The sequence below is a fragment of the Astatotilapia calliptera genome, chromosome 15 (assembly GCF_964374335.1).
Source record: "Astatotilapia calliptera chromosome 15, fAstCal68.1, whole genome shotgun sequence".
NCBI lineage: Eukaryota > Metazoa > Chordata > Actinopteri > Cichliformes > Cichlidae > Astatotilapia > Astatotilapia calliptera.
The window spans coordinates 37,738,581-37,753,722 of record NC_137436.1 but is presented as its reverse complement, the minus strand read 5'-3'; the positions used below and the strand labels follow the sequence as shown (position 1 = coordinate 37,753,722).

Here is a 15,142-nt window from a genome sequence, read left to right as displayed (position 1 = left end):
TAGGCAGTGTTTATATTCAGTGGTAAGGCAGAGCGAGAGGAAGAAAGCAATAAGCGGATGTTATGAAACAAAAGCAGTATGGGAAATGGAAGTTGTAAGCATAAGCTACAAAGCCAAGTAATGTGATATGTGATCTTATTGTGACTACTCATATTTTCAGAACAATAAAAAGAATAATTGATCAGGTCGAGGCGCCGTAACAAAGCCGAGGTCGCTCTCCTAATGAAATGCTGATACACTCACTATGAAGGACCTCCATTAAATCTTAGCAGCATTGGATTTTGAAGGCAATCCGAAGTGCTTGTGTCAGCCAATAAAACAAGCGCTAATGACTCACCCCCAACTGTGAATGTGCGTGTTTGAGTGGGTACGTATTATGTTGTCAGTACTGCTGATGAAGGTGCTGCGACTTATTCAAAAGCAGGCAAAACACAGAGCCGTCCAATAAAACCACGGCACAGTGTCGGCTCCTGCGAGTGCTGGGTCTCAGGCTCGGGTTGGTTAAGGTGAGGAGAGGGGGATTTCAAGCATTCCCAGAAAACCAGTTATATTAACAGTTAACTGGGTTGTGTAGTAATTAACTCAGTCAGAATGCCACACAACTATGCAGTAAGCTAAACAGAAATTCTGTGAGTCAAACTAAGGCCCGACGTACACACATGCACTTATTCACTCAAACACGCACACGTACTGACAAACATGTGTTCCCACCCGTAAAGGCACACCTGGTTTTGTAGACAGCTGCCCTGAGGGCTACCTGTTCGTCAGATCCTCTGCGGTTAGTAATTAGAAGTAAAAGGGGGGAGGGAGGGGTGAAGAGAGGGAAGGAGACAGATGAGAGAAGGACAGAAGGAATGAGTGAGTGAGAGAGAGAAAGACAGCGAAGGAGGGGTGGGGGTGGGTTAAGACAAAGAAGCCGGTTCCACTGACAGGACAGGAACTAGATGAGACTTCTGAATGAGGCTATACCCCTCCTCAGTTTGAAGCAGGCACACACACGCACACACACACACACACACACACACACACACACACACACACACACATATAGGCCTATGTATTGGCTCAGCTTCGCTAGCTTGCATCCTCCTTGCTGCGATCAAAGCCCTTTCTTTTTCCATTTCAACCACTTTGCTCAGCTCTGCTCTCTAAAAGCATCTCCCAGCAAAAAGAAAAAAAAAGCTGTTTGTTTTTTGTTTATTTATCACAAAAGTGTCGACAGGTAAGAGATGCTTGACAGACATTGCCTCCGGAGACAAGGTGGGATAAGCAGACAGACGTTCAACCCCCCCTCCTCCCAATGCACAAAAAGGTATTCAGCCTTGAGATATCCCTTGATGAAGGGAAGGTAACCGAGGGCAAGGTCGCAGCCACGTATTCATAGAGCAAAGATTTAATTTAATTTGACGTTTCCAGTGATGAAAAAACTATATTTAATAAATAAATAAGAGAAAACGACAGAGAGGTAAAGACAACTTACTCATGAAGCTCCAGCAGCATTCCCTGTTAGCATACAGGCAGGACACACCTCTTTTGTGACAGCCATTGTGTGATGACTGACTGCAGTAGTAGGATGAAGTATGTGTGTGTGTCTGTGTGTGTATTTGTGCTAATGGGAGGTGGGGGGGTTGTTGTCATGGGAGGCGAGTCCCTTCAGGAATTCCACAGAGGAATCAACTCCTTGGCTTGTCCATGTTGCAGCAACCAATTACCGTGACTGTGTGTGTGTGTGTGTGTGTGTGTGTGTGTGTGTGTGTGTGTGTGTGTGTGTGTGTGTGTGCGTGCACACAGGGGGAGTGGGGGTGTGGGGATGCTGAAGGGGAGGTCTAGCTATAAAATGGAGGGGACTTCTCCTAATCATCGCCCTCTGGCCTCGCACAAAGGCAAAAAAGACTGCTCGGACGATTTGAATTTGAATAGCATCTCTCCTCCCGCTTTCCTTTTTTTCCTGCCCCGCTTCCTCTTTCTCTGCCTCAGCCTCGCACTGGATGACAAAAGTGGAGCCAACAAAGATAGCGCACAAATCAATCAGGCTAATAGCGCTAATAAGTTGAGTGTGGGGTCCTCGCTCTCAGTGTTGACACTTTCCACTGTTTCAGTGGCTAAACAGAGGCTCAAGTGTTTGGCAACCAGACGGCATAGTATTTTAATGGAGTGGCTACCCCATGCCAGGTTGCCATGTGCTTGGTCTCTTCGACTGCAAAAAAAAAAGATACAAAAAAACAACAACAAAAGCAACTCAGAGGAGAGGTGGGGAGAAGATAATTAACTACTGAAGAAGCCCCGAGCAAAGGATTATGGGAAGGGAGTCATTAGGGTTTGGAGTTGAGTTTATTTTTATGTTATTATGGGTTTTCCTGGACGCAAAATCTTGCTTTTGTCACGTTTCATTAACACACAAGTTAGTGGTAATTTCTAAGGTGAAGCCGTTTTGTTTTGCACTAATAGCAGAGAACTTAGTCGGCTTGATTGTCAAGGTGGGAAAAGAACATTTCATTAAAAATATTAGTTTGGTGACTGCTGTCTGAATTTTGAAGAATCACACATACCAAAGACATCCACACTCAGAAGCTCAAAGCAAGACCTGAGCTAAATCACTCACCTGTGTGCTCCCTGTGACCTGCAGCCTTCACCCTGAAAACGACTGCGCATTCCTCCCTCTCAATAATAGCCTTTCTTCTCTTTTCCTGCTCTTCTCCTTCTCTTTTTTCTTTCTTTTAAGAAGTCTGCTTGTTTGAACAAAGAAATATTTTAAGAGGCTTGTAACTCTGTGTATGCGTGTGCGCGTGTGCGTGCTCGTACGTTGGATGCGGCCATAAGGACGAACGCTTCAGTGCCCTCCCCTGTTATTAGGCCTGCCCTGTCATTACAGGATTAGAGTGTAGGGGTTTGGCTTTGCATGCGTGTCTGTACGCATGTGTGTGTGCGTGTGTGTGTGTGTTTGTGTGTGTGTGTGTGTGTGTGTGTGTGTGTGTGTGCATTTATTTGCCAGAGTGCGATCTCTCCAAGCCTGTTTGTATTCCTACAATTTTTCTCACACAGTCAGAGGACACAGAGAAAACAAATGTCACAGCCGTTTTTTTCCCCCCATGGTTTTTATGATAATCCCCGGTGCATTTGACCTCTACCATAAATAACACTTTACTAAAGCAATCCTTAGGTTACTCAAACAGTGACTCGCTAATTGAAAAGTCTTTGTGAGCAACAGGGGGTTGAAAAACACCCCCCTGAACAGCGCATGTCACATCACTGTGCAGCAAGAACACAGGAGCACGGCTGCAGATATTGGCGTCGAAGGCAGAGAAAAGAGAAGGAGATTTTAAAAAAACAATTTTTTTTAGTTGAAGTAGGAGAGAAAAGTGGGACAAGTAGAAGAAACATAACAAACTGGGAGAGTTGGTTGAGAAAGAGATTGAAAAAAGGAGAAAGTGTGAGAAAAGTGAAGCCTTGTGCCTCTCTGTTTGTGACCCATCGATGCCTCGCTCTCACCACGTGTGTGATTTACAGCAGCCAATTTGCATGTTCGTTTGCCTGATTTCCTTTGTTTGCTCCCTTCAATTTTCCCCTATCTCAATTTACAAGATTTGAAAGAGTAAAATGAAATGCATAGAAGGCAAACCAGTGCACTCAGTGTGTTTAGAAATCATCTCAGAGTCTAATTGAGATTTGTTTTTTTTCTTAACCGACTTGTCCTTCTGGTTTTCTTTCCATTTATTTTTCTTTTGTCTCACTCGGGCCCTTAAGTCGTGCTGCCATTATAGTCTTCTAAGCTTTCAGGGCTTGTTTCCTTTACAGAATACCTTTCGCTCTATAATCTAGTTCCTTCTGCCTCCTTCTTGTCCTTTATTATCTGTACGAGTCTGCTTTGCACACTTTATTAGATTTTTTTTGTCCGTGTATTAGATAATTTTAAGATGCTTGGACTTTCAGTCCAGGCTTTATTCTTACAATGTGCTTGTAATGCCAGGTGTGTTATTTAAAATCACAGCAATATAGTGGACAGAGCATGGCAGGCACCCATACACACACACACACACACACACACACACACACATCCTGACACACATACACTGACAGAGAGGGAGCGGCCGGGTTAGGTCAGGGTCATTCACCACTTTTGCTCTGGCCCATTGACTCAGGATTGGTGCTCCACTTTGGGCACAATGCAGGACTTTGCACCAAATACACACACATACAATTGTCCTCTGACACAGACTTGCAAGCACACAGTTATGCACGCACACAAAACACAACCCCGGCCAGATCAAACAATGCAGATGCAGCGAGAAAGGAGGGTTTCAGCGATGAGTGTGCGGTCTCGAATCATCTGCTGTCCCAACCACTGAGTCAGGCTGGACAGGTGTGTCTGTTTGCACTTTGCATATCTATCTCTCTTTCACGTCACGTCCCTTCTGCTTCATCCCCGCATCCCATTCCTTCCCTCCCCGTTCATCTTTGCGTTTTGCCGTGCTGTCATTTTCAGCGAGGCCAGCTCTAATGACAAGCGAGCGCATCAAACACAAGGCCGACTTGTAATAATAAGTACCAGGCGGCAAACATATATAATTTTCACCTCACCGGCTTACCTACCTGCACGGCTGTCAGTAACAGGTCCCAAATCACACACTGTCACAGTATGAGTCACAGGAAGTCCTGCAGCTAGTGAGTGCTGGCCCATTCTCTGAGAAAACACAAGCAGGCCCTCAGTTGCTCACATGTGGCTACATCTGGTTACAAAGGGAGCTCTTAGCAAACACCACGTTCATGAGTTCCCTGCTTTAACACTGGAAACACATTGAGAATATTGCAAACCCGCTAAGCAAAAGGAATCACTTATGATAAAGGCTTTGATTTGGCTCATGGTGACAGTTTTAGACCTTTTTCAGTCAAAGTCTGCAGGGGTGAAAATGAGTGGGACTTCCCCGTTGTAAGAGCATAACACTTGGACAAAGTTAGATATAATTCACAAGGGGCTTGAAGTTCTTTTTGTTTGCCTGAATGTAGCAGTTGCTTGATGTGTGGTAAAAATCCTTGAGTTATAGTATTGTACTTATACCTAGGACCTATTTACAATTAGTTAGCAAGCCAAAAAAAAGAAGTCTGCAAAGACTTGGAAAATCTCAAACTTCATTTGATGACCAAGCACTCACTGGCTGCACCGTTTCATCATCTTTCACTATCTTGTAGAACAGCACAGCGGTTGAGATAATAACGGTGGCTGCACATCATGCCTTGAGCGCCAGGTAGTAAAAGACTCGACATTTATAGTCTTCCTTCCCCGCTCTCGCAAAGCTCCCATCTCTGCCAGTAGAAACAAGAAAGTGGAAAGTGGAGAGCAAAAACGGTTTTGCAGGGGAGATCTCTGTCCACTTCAACTTGCGCGAGCCATTTGTTGATGTTTTTGTGTGTGAAATCCCCCGTGTGTGGCATATAGATACGTGTAAGAATGTTCTAAACTGAAGTGCCTTCAAGTATTGACGCAAAACGAATCCTATTGAAGTTTACCGACCTGTGTTCCACTCGAGAGCTCCTCTTTTGTGACACCGAAATTTATTGCCCCTGCTCTCCATTCAAGTATTCTGTTGGGTTGTATATCTTGAGTTTTACAACTGTGTCTATATCTTATCAAGTGTGTGTCTGTGTGTCACGTGTTCTGTGGGAAGCGGAACTGTTTCGCAGTGAGAGCTTTGTTTAAGGGAAACACCTAATTGGGACTAATTAGCTTAATGAGGAGCAACAGTAAAATATCACACAATACCTCACTGATCACCTATCGGGACCTTTGTCTGTCTCGTGTTTCATCTATAATACATTCACTCACACACACCCACACATACTCACTTGCACATAAAGTACTCCTTTGTCTAAATCAATTCAGTTAGTTGTGAGCTTGTGTGTCCTTTATTCACACAGTTTTCTGAAAGCAGCTTTGGTCAGAGCCTCGTATCTGTTCCTTGGATCATTTTGCAAGTTTTATGAGATTGTTGTAAAACAACTGAAAGTTCTACTGATCTCTTTTTTTCTTCCTTGTTTGATTGTGTTGTTTTCTTTCTGCTTCCATTTTTCAGAGACGTTGATGGACACAAAGTGGGCCACGACAGAACTGGCTTGGACTGCACATCCTGAGACTGGGGTGAGTTTACTGGGCATAGTGTGCATTGTGTTGTGTTAATAATGAGCAATACTCCAGGCTATGTTTTACCATTTGATGAAATTAAAATATTTTAGGCAGCAAAACAAATGATGCACTGACATCTAATTCACCTGACTGACCTGATTGACTCCCTCTTGCCTCCTCTTGAAAAATGCAAAAAAAAAAAAGCATTGGTGTTGTCATGAAGTTCCCTTTTAAACGCTGATAAATGTCTCAGCACCCAAATCTACCTTACACAAAGTGTCCATGACAGCCTCACATGGCTTTCCCATGTGGTCTCCACAATGAGGCAAAAAGAGCCTCGACCCCTCCTCGGATATACTTCAAAGACTGCCAGCACTCCTCCCTTGCCTTTGTGTGGTCCTCTGACTTGGCCCTTGTCTTTTGAACGATGGGCCCCCTTTTTTTTAGTATATTTTTGCTCTTACCACAACACACTTGTCAGAGGATTCTTCCCCAGCTGTTCAAAGTCACCCACCCTCCTTATGCTCCTTTTCGCCTAGCCATTAAACATTCACTGTGCCAGACACACACTAGCCACCTCAGCTGTAAACAATCAGGAGGACAAACCCTCTCACAGCCTGGCATGTCCCATTTCTGTTCCCCCTTCCCTCCAAACACACACACACCTCTTCATCCTGTTACGCTACAATGCAGCGGTGATGCTCCCACGAGGTCCAGGCAGACATGGTTTAGGAACCTAAAAAACATGCCTCTCTGTTTCTGTTCCAACAATCCTACAACAGATGCTCCTTCTCAGTAGATGTACATACAGTAGCTGCCCTTTTGCAATCCAGATTTCCCACATTACCTGCCAAAAGGGTGGAGATGAATTTGTCCCCTTGGCCCTTTTTTTTTTTTGGGTGGGTGTGTGTTTGCAGCAGAATGTGCCACAGACAGCATTTGTTGTCCCTGAGTTATTTTTCCACCCTTTGTGTGTTTGTGTGCGCGTTTTCCCTCCTTTTATTTTTTCCCTCCCTCCCTCACTTTCACTCTCAGTCCCTCGCTCTCGCAAAATCAATCGTCCGTGTTGCCTTGTTCCTTTCTTCACGCAGACTTTTATTGTATACGTGTTTGTTTGCTCTCGCAGTCTTGCGGTGGGAACGACCCAACCTGTTTTTGTTGTGTGTGACGAGTGTTTAAGAGAAACCGATGCCGTGGATAAGAGGACAAACAAAGCAGCCTGCGGGGAAAGGGACGAGAGAGAAAGAGAGAGAGAGAGAGAGAGACAGGGTTTCAGGAAAATCCAGAGCAATGTCCGTGCGTCAAGAAGGAAAGAGTGTATGAGACAAGAAAATCAGTTCCTCAAAAAGCAAATCTAACACTACACATTCTCTCATTCATGCCAAACACGAATCATATCGTCTCCATCTTTTTAAATAACATTGCAAAACACATGCAAATGAAGCTACAAACATAAAGCTACACAGAAGCTGTGTTTGTAAGCGCTGATAATCGTAAGGAAGTGTCTTTACATGCTCCAACACTAGGTTGTTGTGTTTTACACACATTCTTTTAGTATATTCTTTCACGTCTCTGTTTGCTATGGTATGTGCATTTCTCAGTCTGTCTGCATCTGTCTTTATAGACTGTAGCATCTCTGTATGAGGCATGGATGCATGCAGCTCAGCACCAGTTTGGTTGATGCGTTTGGATTTCCAGCATTCATTATGCCTCCATGTGTGACGTGTGAATATTTGTCTATAAATCATGCCGTTTATGTTCCAAACCAGATGGGCGAAGAAGGGGGAATTCCGCTGAGTAGCTCTCCTCAGACCCGGAATGATACCCACAGGGCTTTCCCTAAGCATACGTTGACAACAATATATGAAGTTAGCGAGCCTACAGAGATAATAAGTATTGTCGGTATATGACTGTCTCCTTCACAAGACCACCTTCCCTGCACAAAACGTGTCATAAACAAGCTGGAACAGTATTAAATTAGCCTTAGTGGGATTATTGAACCGGCTAAACAAACAACAAAATAAAAACACACTAATTGGTTGCATTGAGCTTGTTGGAACTTTCAGCATTTCAGGCAATGCCTAAAGCTAATAATAATAGTTTATCCATGTTGCCATGAAGGTTTCTTAGAGTAAATGTTCTCTTTTAATTCATCCAAGGTCGAAGGATGAAAAAACATGATAAAACTGGCAAAAAAAACAGCTTTAAATGATGATTTTGAGAATTATTGTTGCACCAAAATGTGCAATGTTTAAGGCCCGTGCGTTGCCGTCTGGAGGTGAAAGTTAAAGCTTTGATTGGAAAGGACAAAGAGAAAACAGAGAGGCTCGCCAATCTTGCATAACAATTCATCTTGTTGAAAATCGACGCCAAGAAACTTGACCCTTTTTTGCACAACATGCTTAATTCATTCAGGCTTGGTAAGCAGGCTCTCAGATTGTTTGCCCACTGGTGCATGTCTGACGGGGGGTTGGTTGACCCCTTTCTAACTGCACGCATACACAAACAGACCCACACCTATACATATATATATACTCTCAAACAAACACACAGAGTGAGCACAAATTTGGCCAGACAAGCTCGCATGAGCAAATTTATACAAACGCACAGCCACAAAACACTTGGCCGCATTGCTCTTTTGCGCAGGGTGATTTATTACACTAAACTAAATACCCATTGACACTTCATGCTTTTAGCCATTCCATTGACCTGGCTGGTGATTATCGATTCCCTCTGGTCGCTTCCTCCTTCTCTCCCGCTCTTGTGAGGCCATCATTTTAATGCCACAGCCAAACTACACCCATTCTTCCCCCTGTGTCCCTTATGGCCTCCACGGTCTTGGATGAATAGCCTTGTCTCCACCACATCCATATCACAGCCTTAATTAAGATGCTTCAAGCTCAGAAGGAAACGACTGGCTCTGAAGAGGAAAAGCGGTATCTATTTACTCGAGTGTTGAGGAAGGCAAATGCTTTGAGGTACAATCCAGCCCCAAGAACATAACTGTAGAGATTTAATTTTACTATAGATATCTCATATAGCAATGTCTCAGGTTCAGGTAGCGAGTTCACCACCAGTTACGCTAAATATGCACTATGCATTTGGTGTATAGTTTTAGCAGTCATCTCAAGGCGCTTGAGGATATTGCAAGGTAACGACCCTACAGTAATACAGAGAAAACCCCCAAAATCAAACAAATTCTGAGCAAGCACTTGGCAACAGTAGGAAGGAAAAACTAGCTTTTGGCAGGAAAAAATGTCTGGTAGAAGCAGAGATTAATAATGATCAATACCTAAATGCAAAGTGGTGTGTTAGCTTTTGACTGCCCTGCGACTTATTGGTAAATGGTTTATATATAGTCACTCAAAGCACTTTATAGAACTTGCCCCATCCATACATCACTTTTTTCAATGTCTCACATTCTCACACATTCACACTCCAGTGAATGCATCAGAGCAACTTAGGATTCAGGATCTTGCCCAAGGATACTTTGGTATGCAGACTGGTGCAGCTGGCAATCAAACCACCAACCTTCTGATTAGTAGGTGACCCGCTCTACCTCATAAGCTACAGCCACCCATTATTCCCTTCTCTAGTATTATTTTCCTCCCCTGTTCCCTCTACATTTAATGCTCTAAAGCACTGGCATGTCTTTTGCATAGCACTGTTAACTACTGTTGTATTTAAACGTGTCTAAAAATACTTTGACTCAAATGTTTGTCTGATAAAAGAAAGGGGAGCAGATCCCTCAGCGTGCGCACACACGCACGCAAACACACACGCACGCAAACACACACGCACACACTTAGATATATTATACACACAGGAATTGCTGTTTGAAGTGAAATGATTTAATCGCGGTGTCCTCATTCGAGATTGAAAAAAAGAAGAAGAAGAAAAAAAGACATAACATTAACGCGTCTCACAGCAAAGCTTTTACAGTCTGGTTTGCTTGCACTCATTTAATGAAGCTGGTAATCAAAGTTTAGAAAATTTAATCCCATTTTATCCCGAGTAATTCACCCCCTGGGTACTGTAGTAGCATTGAAAGATGTAGAGTGTAAAAACAGAAAAGCATGAAGGTTAACTGCCGCCTTTTCCCCGCTTTTATTAGAGGACGTTGCAGTCATTGCTCGGTAATTGAAGCGTAATTGGTTGTGAAGCAGTGTGGCTGGTTCTTCCAAACAGATATGAGGTAAACATGCTTTGGTGGCTCTGTGGCGAGGAGGTGACAGGTTCCTGTAATTGTGATGAATTTGCAGTCCTTGTGCCTGGCTTTTCGCCACACTAATCAGGAATGAAAGGTGCATCATGGCAAAAGCAAGGGAATGGAAGTAAAAGAATTACAGCTAAACTGAAAAAGTCCAATTCTCGCTCCCTCATGACTTGTGTCCTGGTACTTTAATCACTTGCTTTTTATGCCACTTGATTTAATGTAGCTCATCTAGGTTCGATGGAAGATGCCCCGCAGCAACTCAATATCTATCAGACATTTACAGCTGCTAATTTTTCATGTTCTTCATCTGATTTCTTTTCAGTGGGAAGAGGTCAGTGGCTACGACGATGCCATGAACCCCATCCGGACGTATCAAGTCTGCAATGTACGTGAGCTCAACCAAAATAACTGGCTACGTAGCGACTTCATCCCGCGAAAAGATGTACTGCGCGTATATGTGGAGATGAAATTCACAGTGCGTGACTGCAACAGCATTCCCAACATCCCTGGTTCCTGCAAAGAAACATTTAACCTCTTCTACTATGAGTCTGACTCGGATTCAGCTACGGCTACCAGCCCTTTCTGGATGGAGAACCCTTATGCGAAGGTTGACACCATCGCCCCAGATGAGAGTTTTTCCATGCTCGAGTCTGGACGGGTAAACACGAAAGTCAGAAGTTTTGGCCCGCTGTCCAAAGCTGGCTTCTACTTGGCCTTCCAGGATCTCGGTGCTTGCATGTCGCTCATCTCAGTCAGAGTGTTTTATAAGAAGTGCTCCACCACAATCGCCAACTTCGCCGTATTTCCCGAAACGGCAACGGGGGCTGAAGCGACATCGCTGGTGATAGCCCCAGGAACTTGTGTCCCCAATGCCTTGGAGGTGTCTGTGCCGCTGAAGCTTTATTGCAACGGAGATGGGGAGTGGATGGTTCCTGTAGGAGCCTGTACCTGCATGGCTGGTTTTGAACCGGCCATGAAGGACACCCAGTGTCAAGGTGAGTGTTTTCACAATATATAATTTAGGTCAGTTTATGACGTGTTGTGGCGGATTAAGTGGATTAGACATTCTTCAACAGGTTGCTCAAGGTTCAAACCCACAACAGAATAGTGTGCTACTTCATCTTATGTTACAGTCCTCAGATTTCAGGATGGAGCCTTCTTACGAAGATCATATGAGAAGACATTTACGTTTACATTTTGGGAACATGGAATGGTATTAGACTAGTGGTCCTAGTCTTCACAAAGACTTAACTGCTGTGGAAAAAAACACACTGATTGCCTGAGAGATTAATTGGACATTATTTTGGCTACAGGATACACTGTTTTATGCTGGATTGTTCACTCAACACATCGTAATGAATAATTTATTTTATCTTGTTTTCTTTTGACATGTTAATCCAGTGATTACAAGCTATAATAATACAGACTAGCAGGGCTACGCACTCCCGTGACCTCAGTTTTGCCTTGAGGTTGGTTGCAAAATGAATGCGCAGTGTGTTGTCTCTTTATGAAAGCGAGTGGCTAATGGCTTCAGGTCTGATGGAAAACATGACAGGTTCACAGAGGTGAAAGAGAAAGGTAAATTTAAACAGCAAGGTCCCGACTGAAATGGAGTGCAGGTGACAGCATGAGAATAATGAAGGATAAATGGAAAAATTTGTGCTTGTGTGTACGTGGGTGTAAAATTAGGCCTGGGCGTGAAGAAAGTGTGTGAAGAGTGAAAGAGCGATCTGGTGAGGTTATTGATCACGTGAATGCAAGGTGCCCCGTGCGTGTTCGCTGGGCTTCGACTTCGGCGGTGATCCCTGCCTGTCTGGGTCCTTCTTCCTATAATAGAAGAAAGCGATGACGCTGCACAGGCCTTATATTTTGTATCCACTCCACTCCAGGAGTGGGTGGATACTGAATATGCGCTCACCTTTAGAAGGAGAGTGTTTGCACGAGACAAAGGGGAGAGTGTAGTATATCTAAAGTGAACGTGGTTAAAAACTCATTTGTTTGTTTCTGGCACCTCAAGGTTGAAGCTCTGGTGACTGGCCGCTGATAAAATGCTCTCTAATCACTAGAAACCACAAGGGATAAATCTCGCTTTCTTGTTCTCGTTAGGTCCTCTCTCCTTTTCCTTCCTCTCCTTCTATATTATTCCATGCTCATTTCTCATCACCCTTTTTCCGTGCTTTTTCTGTCCTCCTAGCATACAGTATCTCTTGCAGCTCTTCATTTCTCTCTGCGCCAGTCTTTACTTCTCCAATTCCTTCCTTATCTGAAGGCCGTTGTGCTCATTAATAAGCCACTAGAGTTACAGTAAGGATGTCAGTATTAATATTAATCGATGAGCCTTTTTTGCCTTCCCACTCATTAGCTGCACATTTTTTACCCCCAATATTCTTTACTTTTTCATGCCTCAGACTTTCCAATTTCAGCATACATTTTAATCAGTTCCTTAAGCTCTATGTTCTGCATGAGAGGATAAGACACAGGGGAGCGAGGAAGAGGGGAGGTGGGGGTCCTACAGGATTAGCATTTTCTATGCCTCCACCTCTTCCACCTCTCCCTCCCTTTTCGCTCTACCCCCTTGTCTGTCTTTCTTCCTCATTCTTTAATGGTTCCTCTAAGGGAAAATAGATAAAAGGAACAGGATGACCCCTTTACTCGCTGGAAGTGATTGATCAGCGCTTTCAACCTTTTGGTGTAAAAAAAGAGGCTTCCTTTAACGGGAATGCTTCTTCAACATCTTTGCTAACAGTTAAAAATTTTTTTTTTCTTGCCCTGTGAGCTCAGAATTAGCTTGCAATTTGTTCTGTGTTAGGTGAAAAAATATGAACAAATTTGTTTAAAGAAACTGTTCTGACACCTAAATTCAAGGTCAGTTCTTTATCTGTTTATCAAACCAAACTTCCTGTTAGCCAGCAGTGTGGATAACTCTGACAAATTGGTGGGAGAACAAATATACTCAGTGCTAATGTACACGGTGCAGCCAGCTGGTGGTTTTGAGCTAATATTGAACTTTCAGAAGCAGGAAAACAGCAGGAGCAGTAAGTGGTCTGCTGTAAATTTGACCTCTGACCTCAGTCGTTTTCAAAGGGGAGCATAAATCCAACATGGAATCTGTGACGATAATTATCATTCGGGGGGGAGGACAAACATTGCAGTTTGTCCTTGACGTTGACGAGCTAATGCGCTAGTGGGTCAGCTAATCAACTGGCCCTTGTAAACTTTGCCTCTCTTACCTGCTCCTGCCTCTCTTTTTTTATTAGGCATGGCGGCAAACTCATTCATCTTTTAACAAGACAGTTTATGAAAGATATGGAGCCTACCCAAGCGTCCTGAATCACAATGTTGCCGTTACAGTTTCCCTGCACGTCTGTAACTTATCACACGAGTTATAAACGTCCAAACAGCAGCTATAAATGGAGATATGGCATTTTCAAATCCTAGCAGTGTTTTCATGTTACTGACTTGCCTTCAAGAACCAGTTTAGGTAAAGTTATGCTGAAAGTAGTTTCCTGTATAGAAGTAGTCTCAGTAGAAATACAGAGAAAAAACAATTTTTAAAAAAAAGAAACTTTGACATGGTCTCTGTCTGTATACAAAGATTTATGTTTGCACGTTTGCATTTCCTGATTTCCTCACTTTGCAAATTCTGAATACATCGTCCACTAAGTAAATGTTATTTGTACATTCAAAAATAATTAATCAATATAACATAAGCACATCAGTCAGATTTTCATGTTTTTGACACTGCGTTTTTAGGAGACCTGGGATGCCAATGTTACCTCTAAAGCACTTCTGTTGCTTCTGTTGTTTAAGTGTGCTGTAGGCTATAAATAAAATGAACATGGCAGTCAACACAAACCGACATGTTTGATGTATAGTTTTTTCTTCACTTCCAAAAACATAATTTATGTAACACAATTCAGTGGGCTACATACTGAAATTAGAAACAAAGTATCAATCCTATTGTGCTAGTATTGATCCGAGACTACTACAAATACTATAGTACTTTTTCCACTAAAAATGAGTAGAATTACAGGCTATTGGCATGGATTGGCAAAAGTAAAATTTGTCTTTTCATTCCAGAGTAAGACACTTTCTAAAATGATAGTGGTAAAATCAGTTTGTTTGTGTTTTTTTTAAGCTGTTGGTCATGCTTTCTTCATCATTCCCTCTTTTGCCATCAGCTTGCAGCCCTGGCACCTTCAAGTCCAAACAGGGGGACAGTTTGTGCTTGCCCTGCCCAGCCAACAGCCGTGCCAGCTCGGGAGCAGCCAGTGTTTGCTCCTGTCGAAACGGTTATTACCGCGCAGACACAGATTCTCCCGACTCCCCCTGCACTAGTAAGTAATGCTTCCTTCAGCCATCTGTATAACTCAGTACGTTTTAATGCTGACAACCTTACATCTAGTCTATTTTTCCCATCAGAACTGGGCCAAATGTGTTGTAATCATAAAGTTAAAGTTATTGTGTATTAAACGTCTTTGGATATTTCCATCAACTGCTGATAAAAGCTCCTAGCACAATGCTCCTGCCACGCCACACAGACAGCAAACAAGTCTGCTTGCTTTCCCAGCGTTATCCACAACTTTATCATCCAACCCCTCCCCTTCCCACCAACCTGCACTCACAACGTCTCTGCCCCACTACGGCCGGAAAGTGAAACCCACTTGTTTTTTTGTGAGCTTTATCTTTTTTTTTTTTTTTACTGTTGGCTCTATTAAAAGCAAACAGACACTGAGGGGTGAATTTATTCAGAAGTGAAGAAAGAAGATCCTTTTTTCTGTTGCTGGGGTGTGGGGCTGATTCTCCCA

The 15,142-nt window shown here is 43.2% G+C and overlaps 1 protein-coding gene across 6 annotated transcripts in view; it reads left to right on the top strand.

The window, feature by feature from the left end:
* Positions 1-15,142, top strand: part of ephb3b (eph receptor B3b) — a 57,403-nt gene that overhangs the window by 21,157 nt on the left and 21,104 nt on the right. For all 6 annotated transcript variants that reach the window (XM_026193984.2, XM_080290266.1, XM_080290267.1 and 3 more), the window contains exons 2-4: positions 6,069-6,133; positions 10,657-11,329; positions 14,516-14,671. In XM_026193984.2, coding sequence (XP_026049769.1) covers positions 6,069-6,133; positions 10,657-11,329; positions 14,516-14,671 — 894 coding nt within the window. The remainder of the gene's footprint in view (positions 1-6,068; positions 6,134-10,656; positions 11,330-14,515; positions 14,672-15,142) is intronic.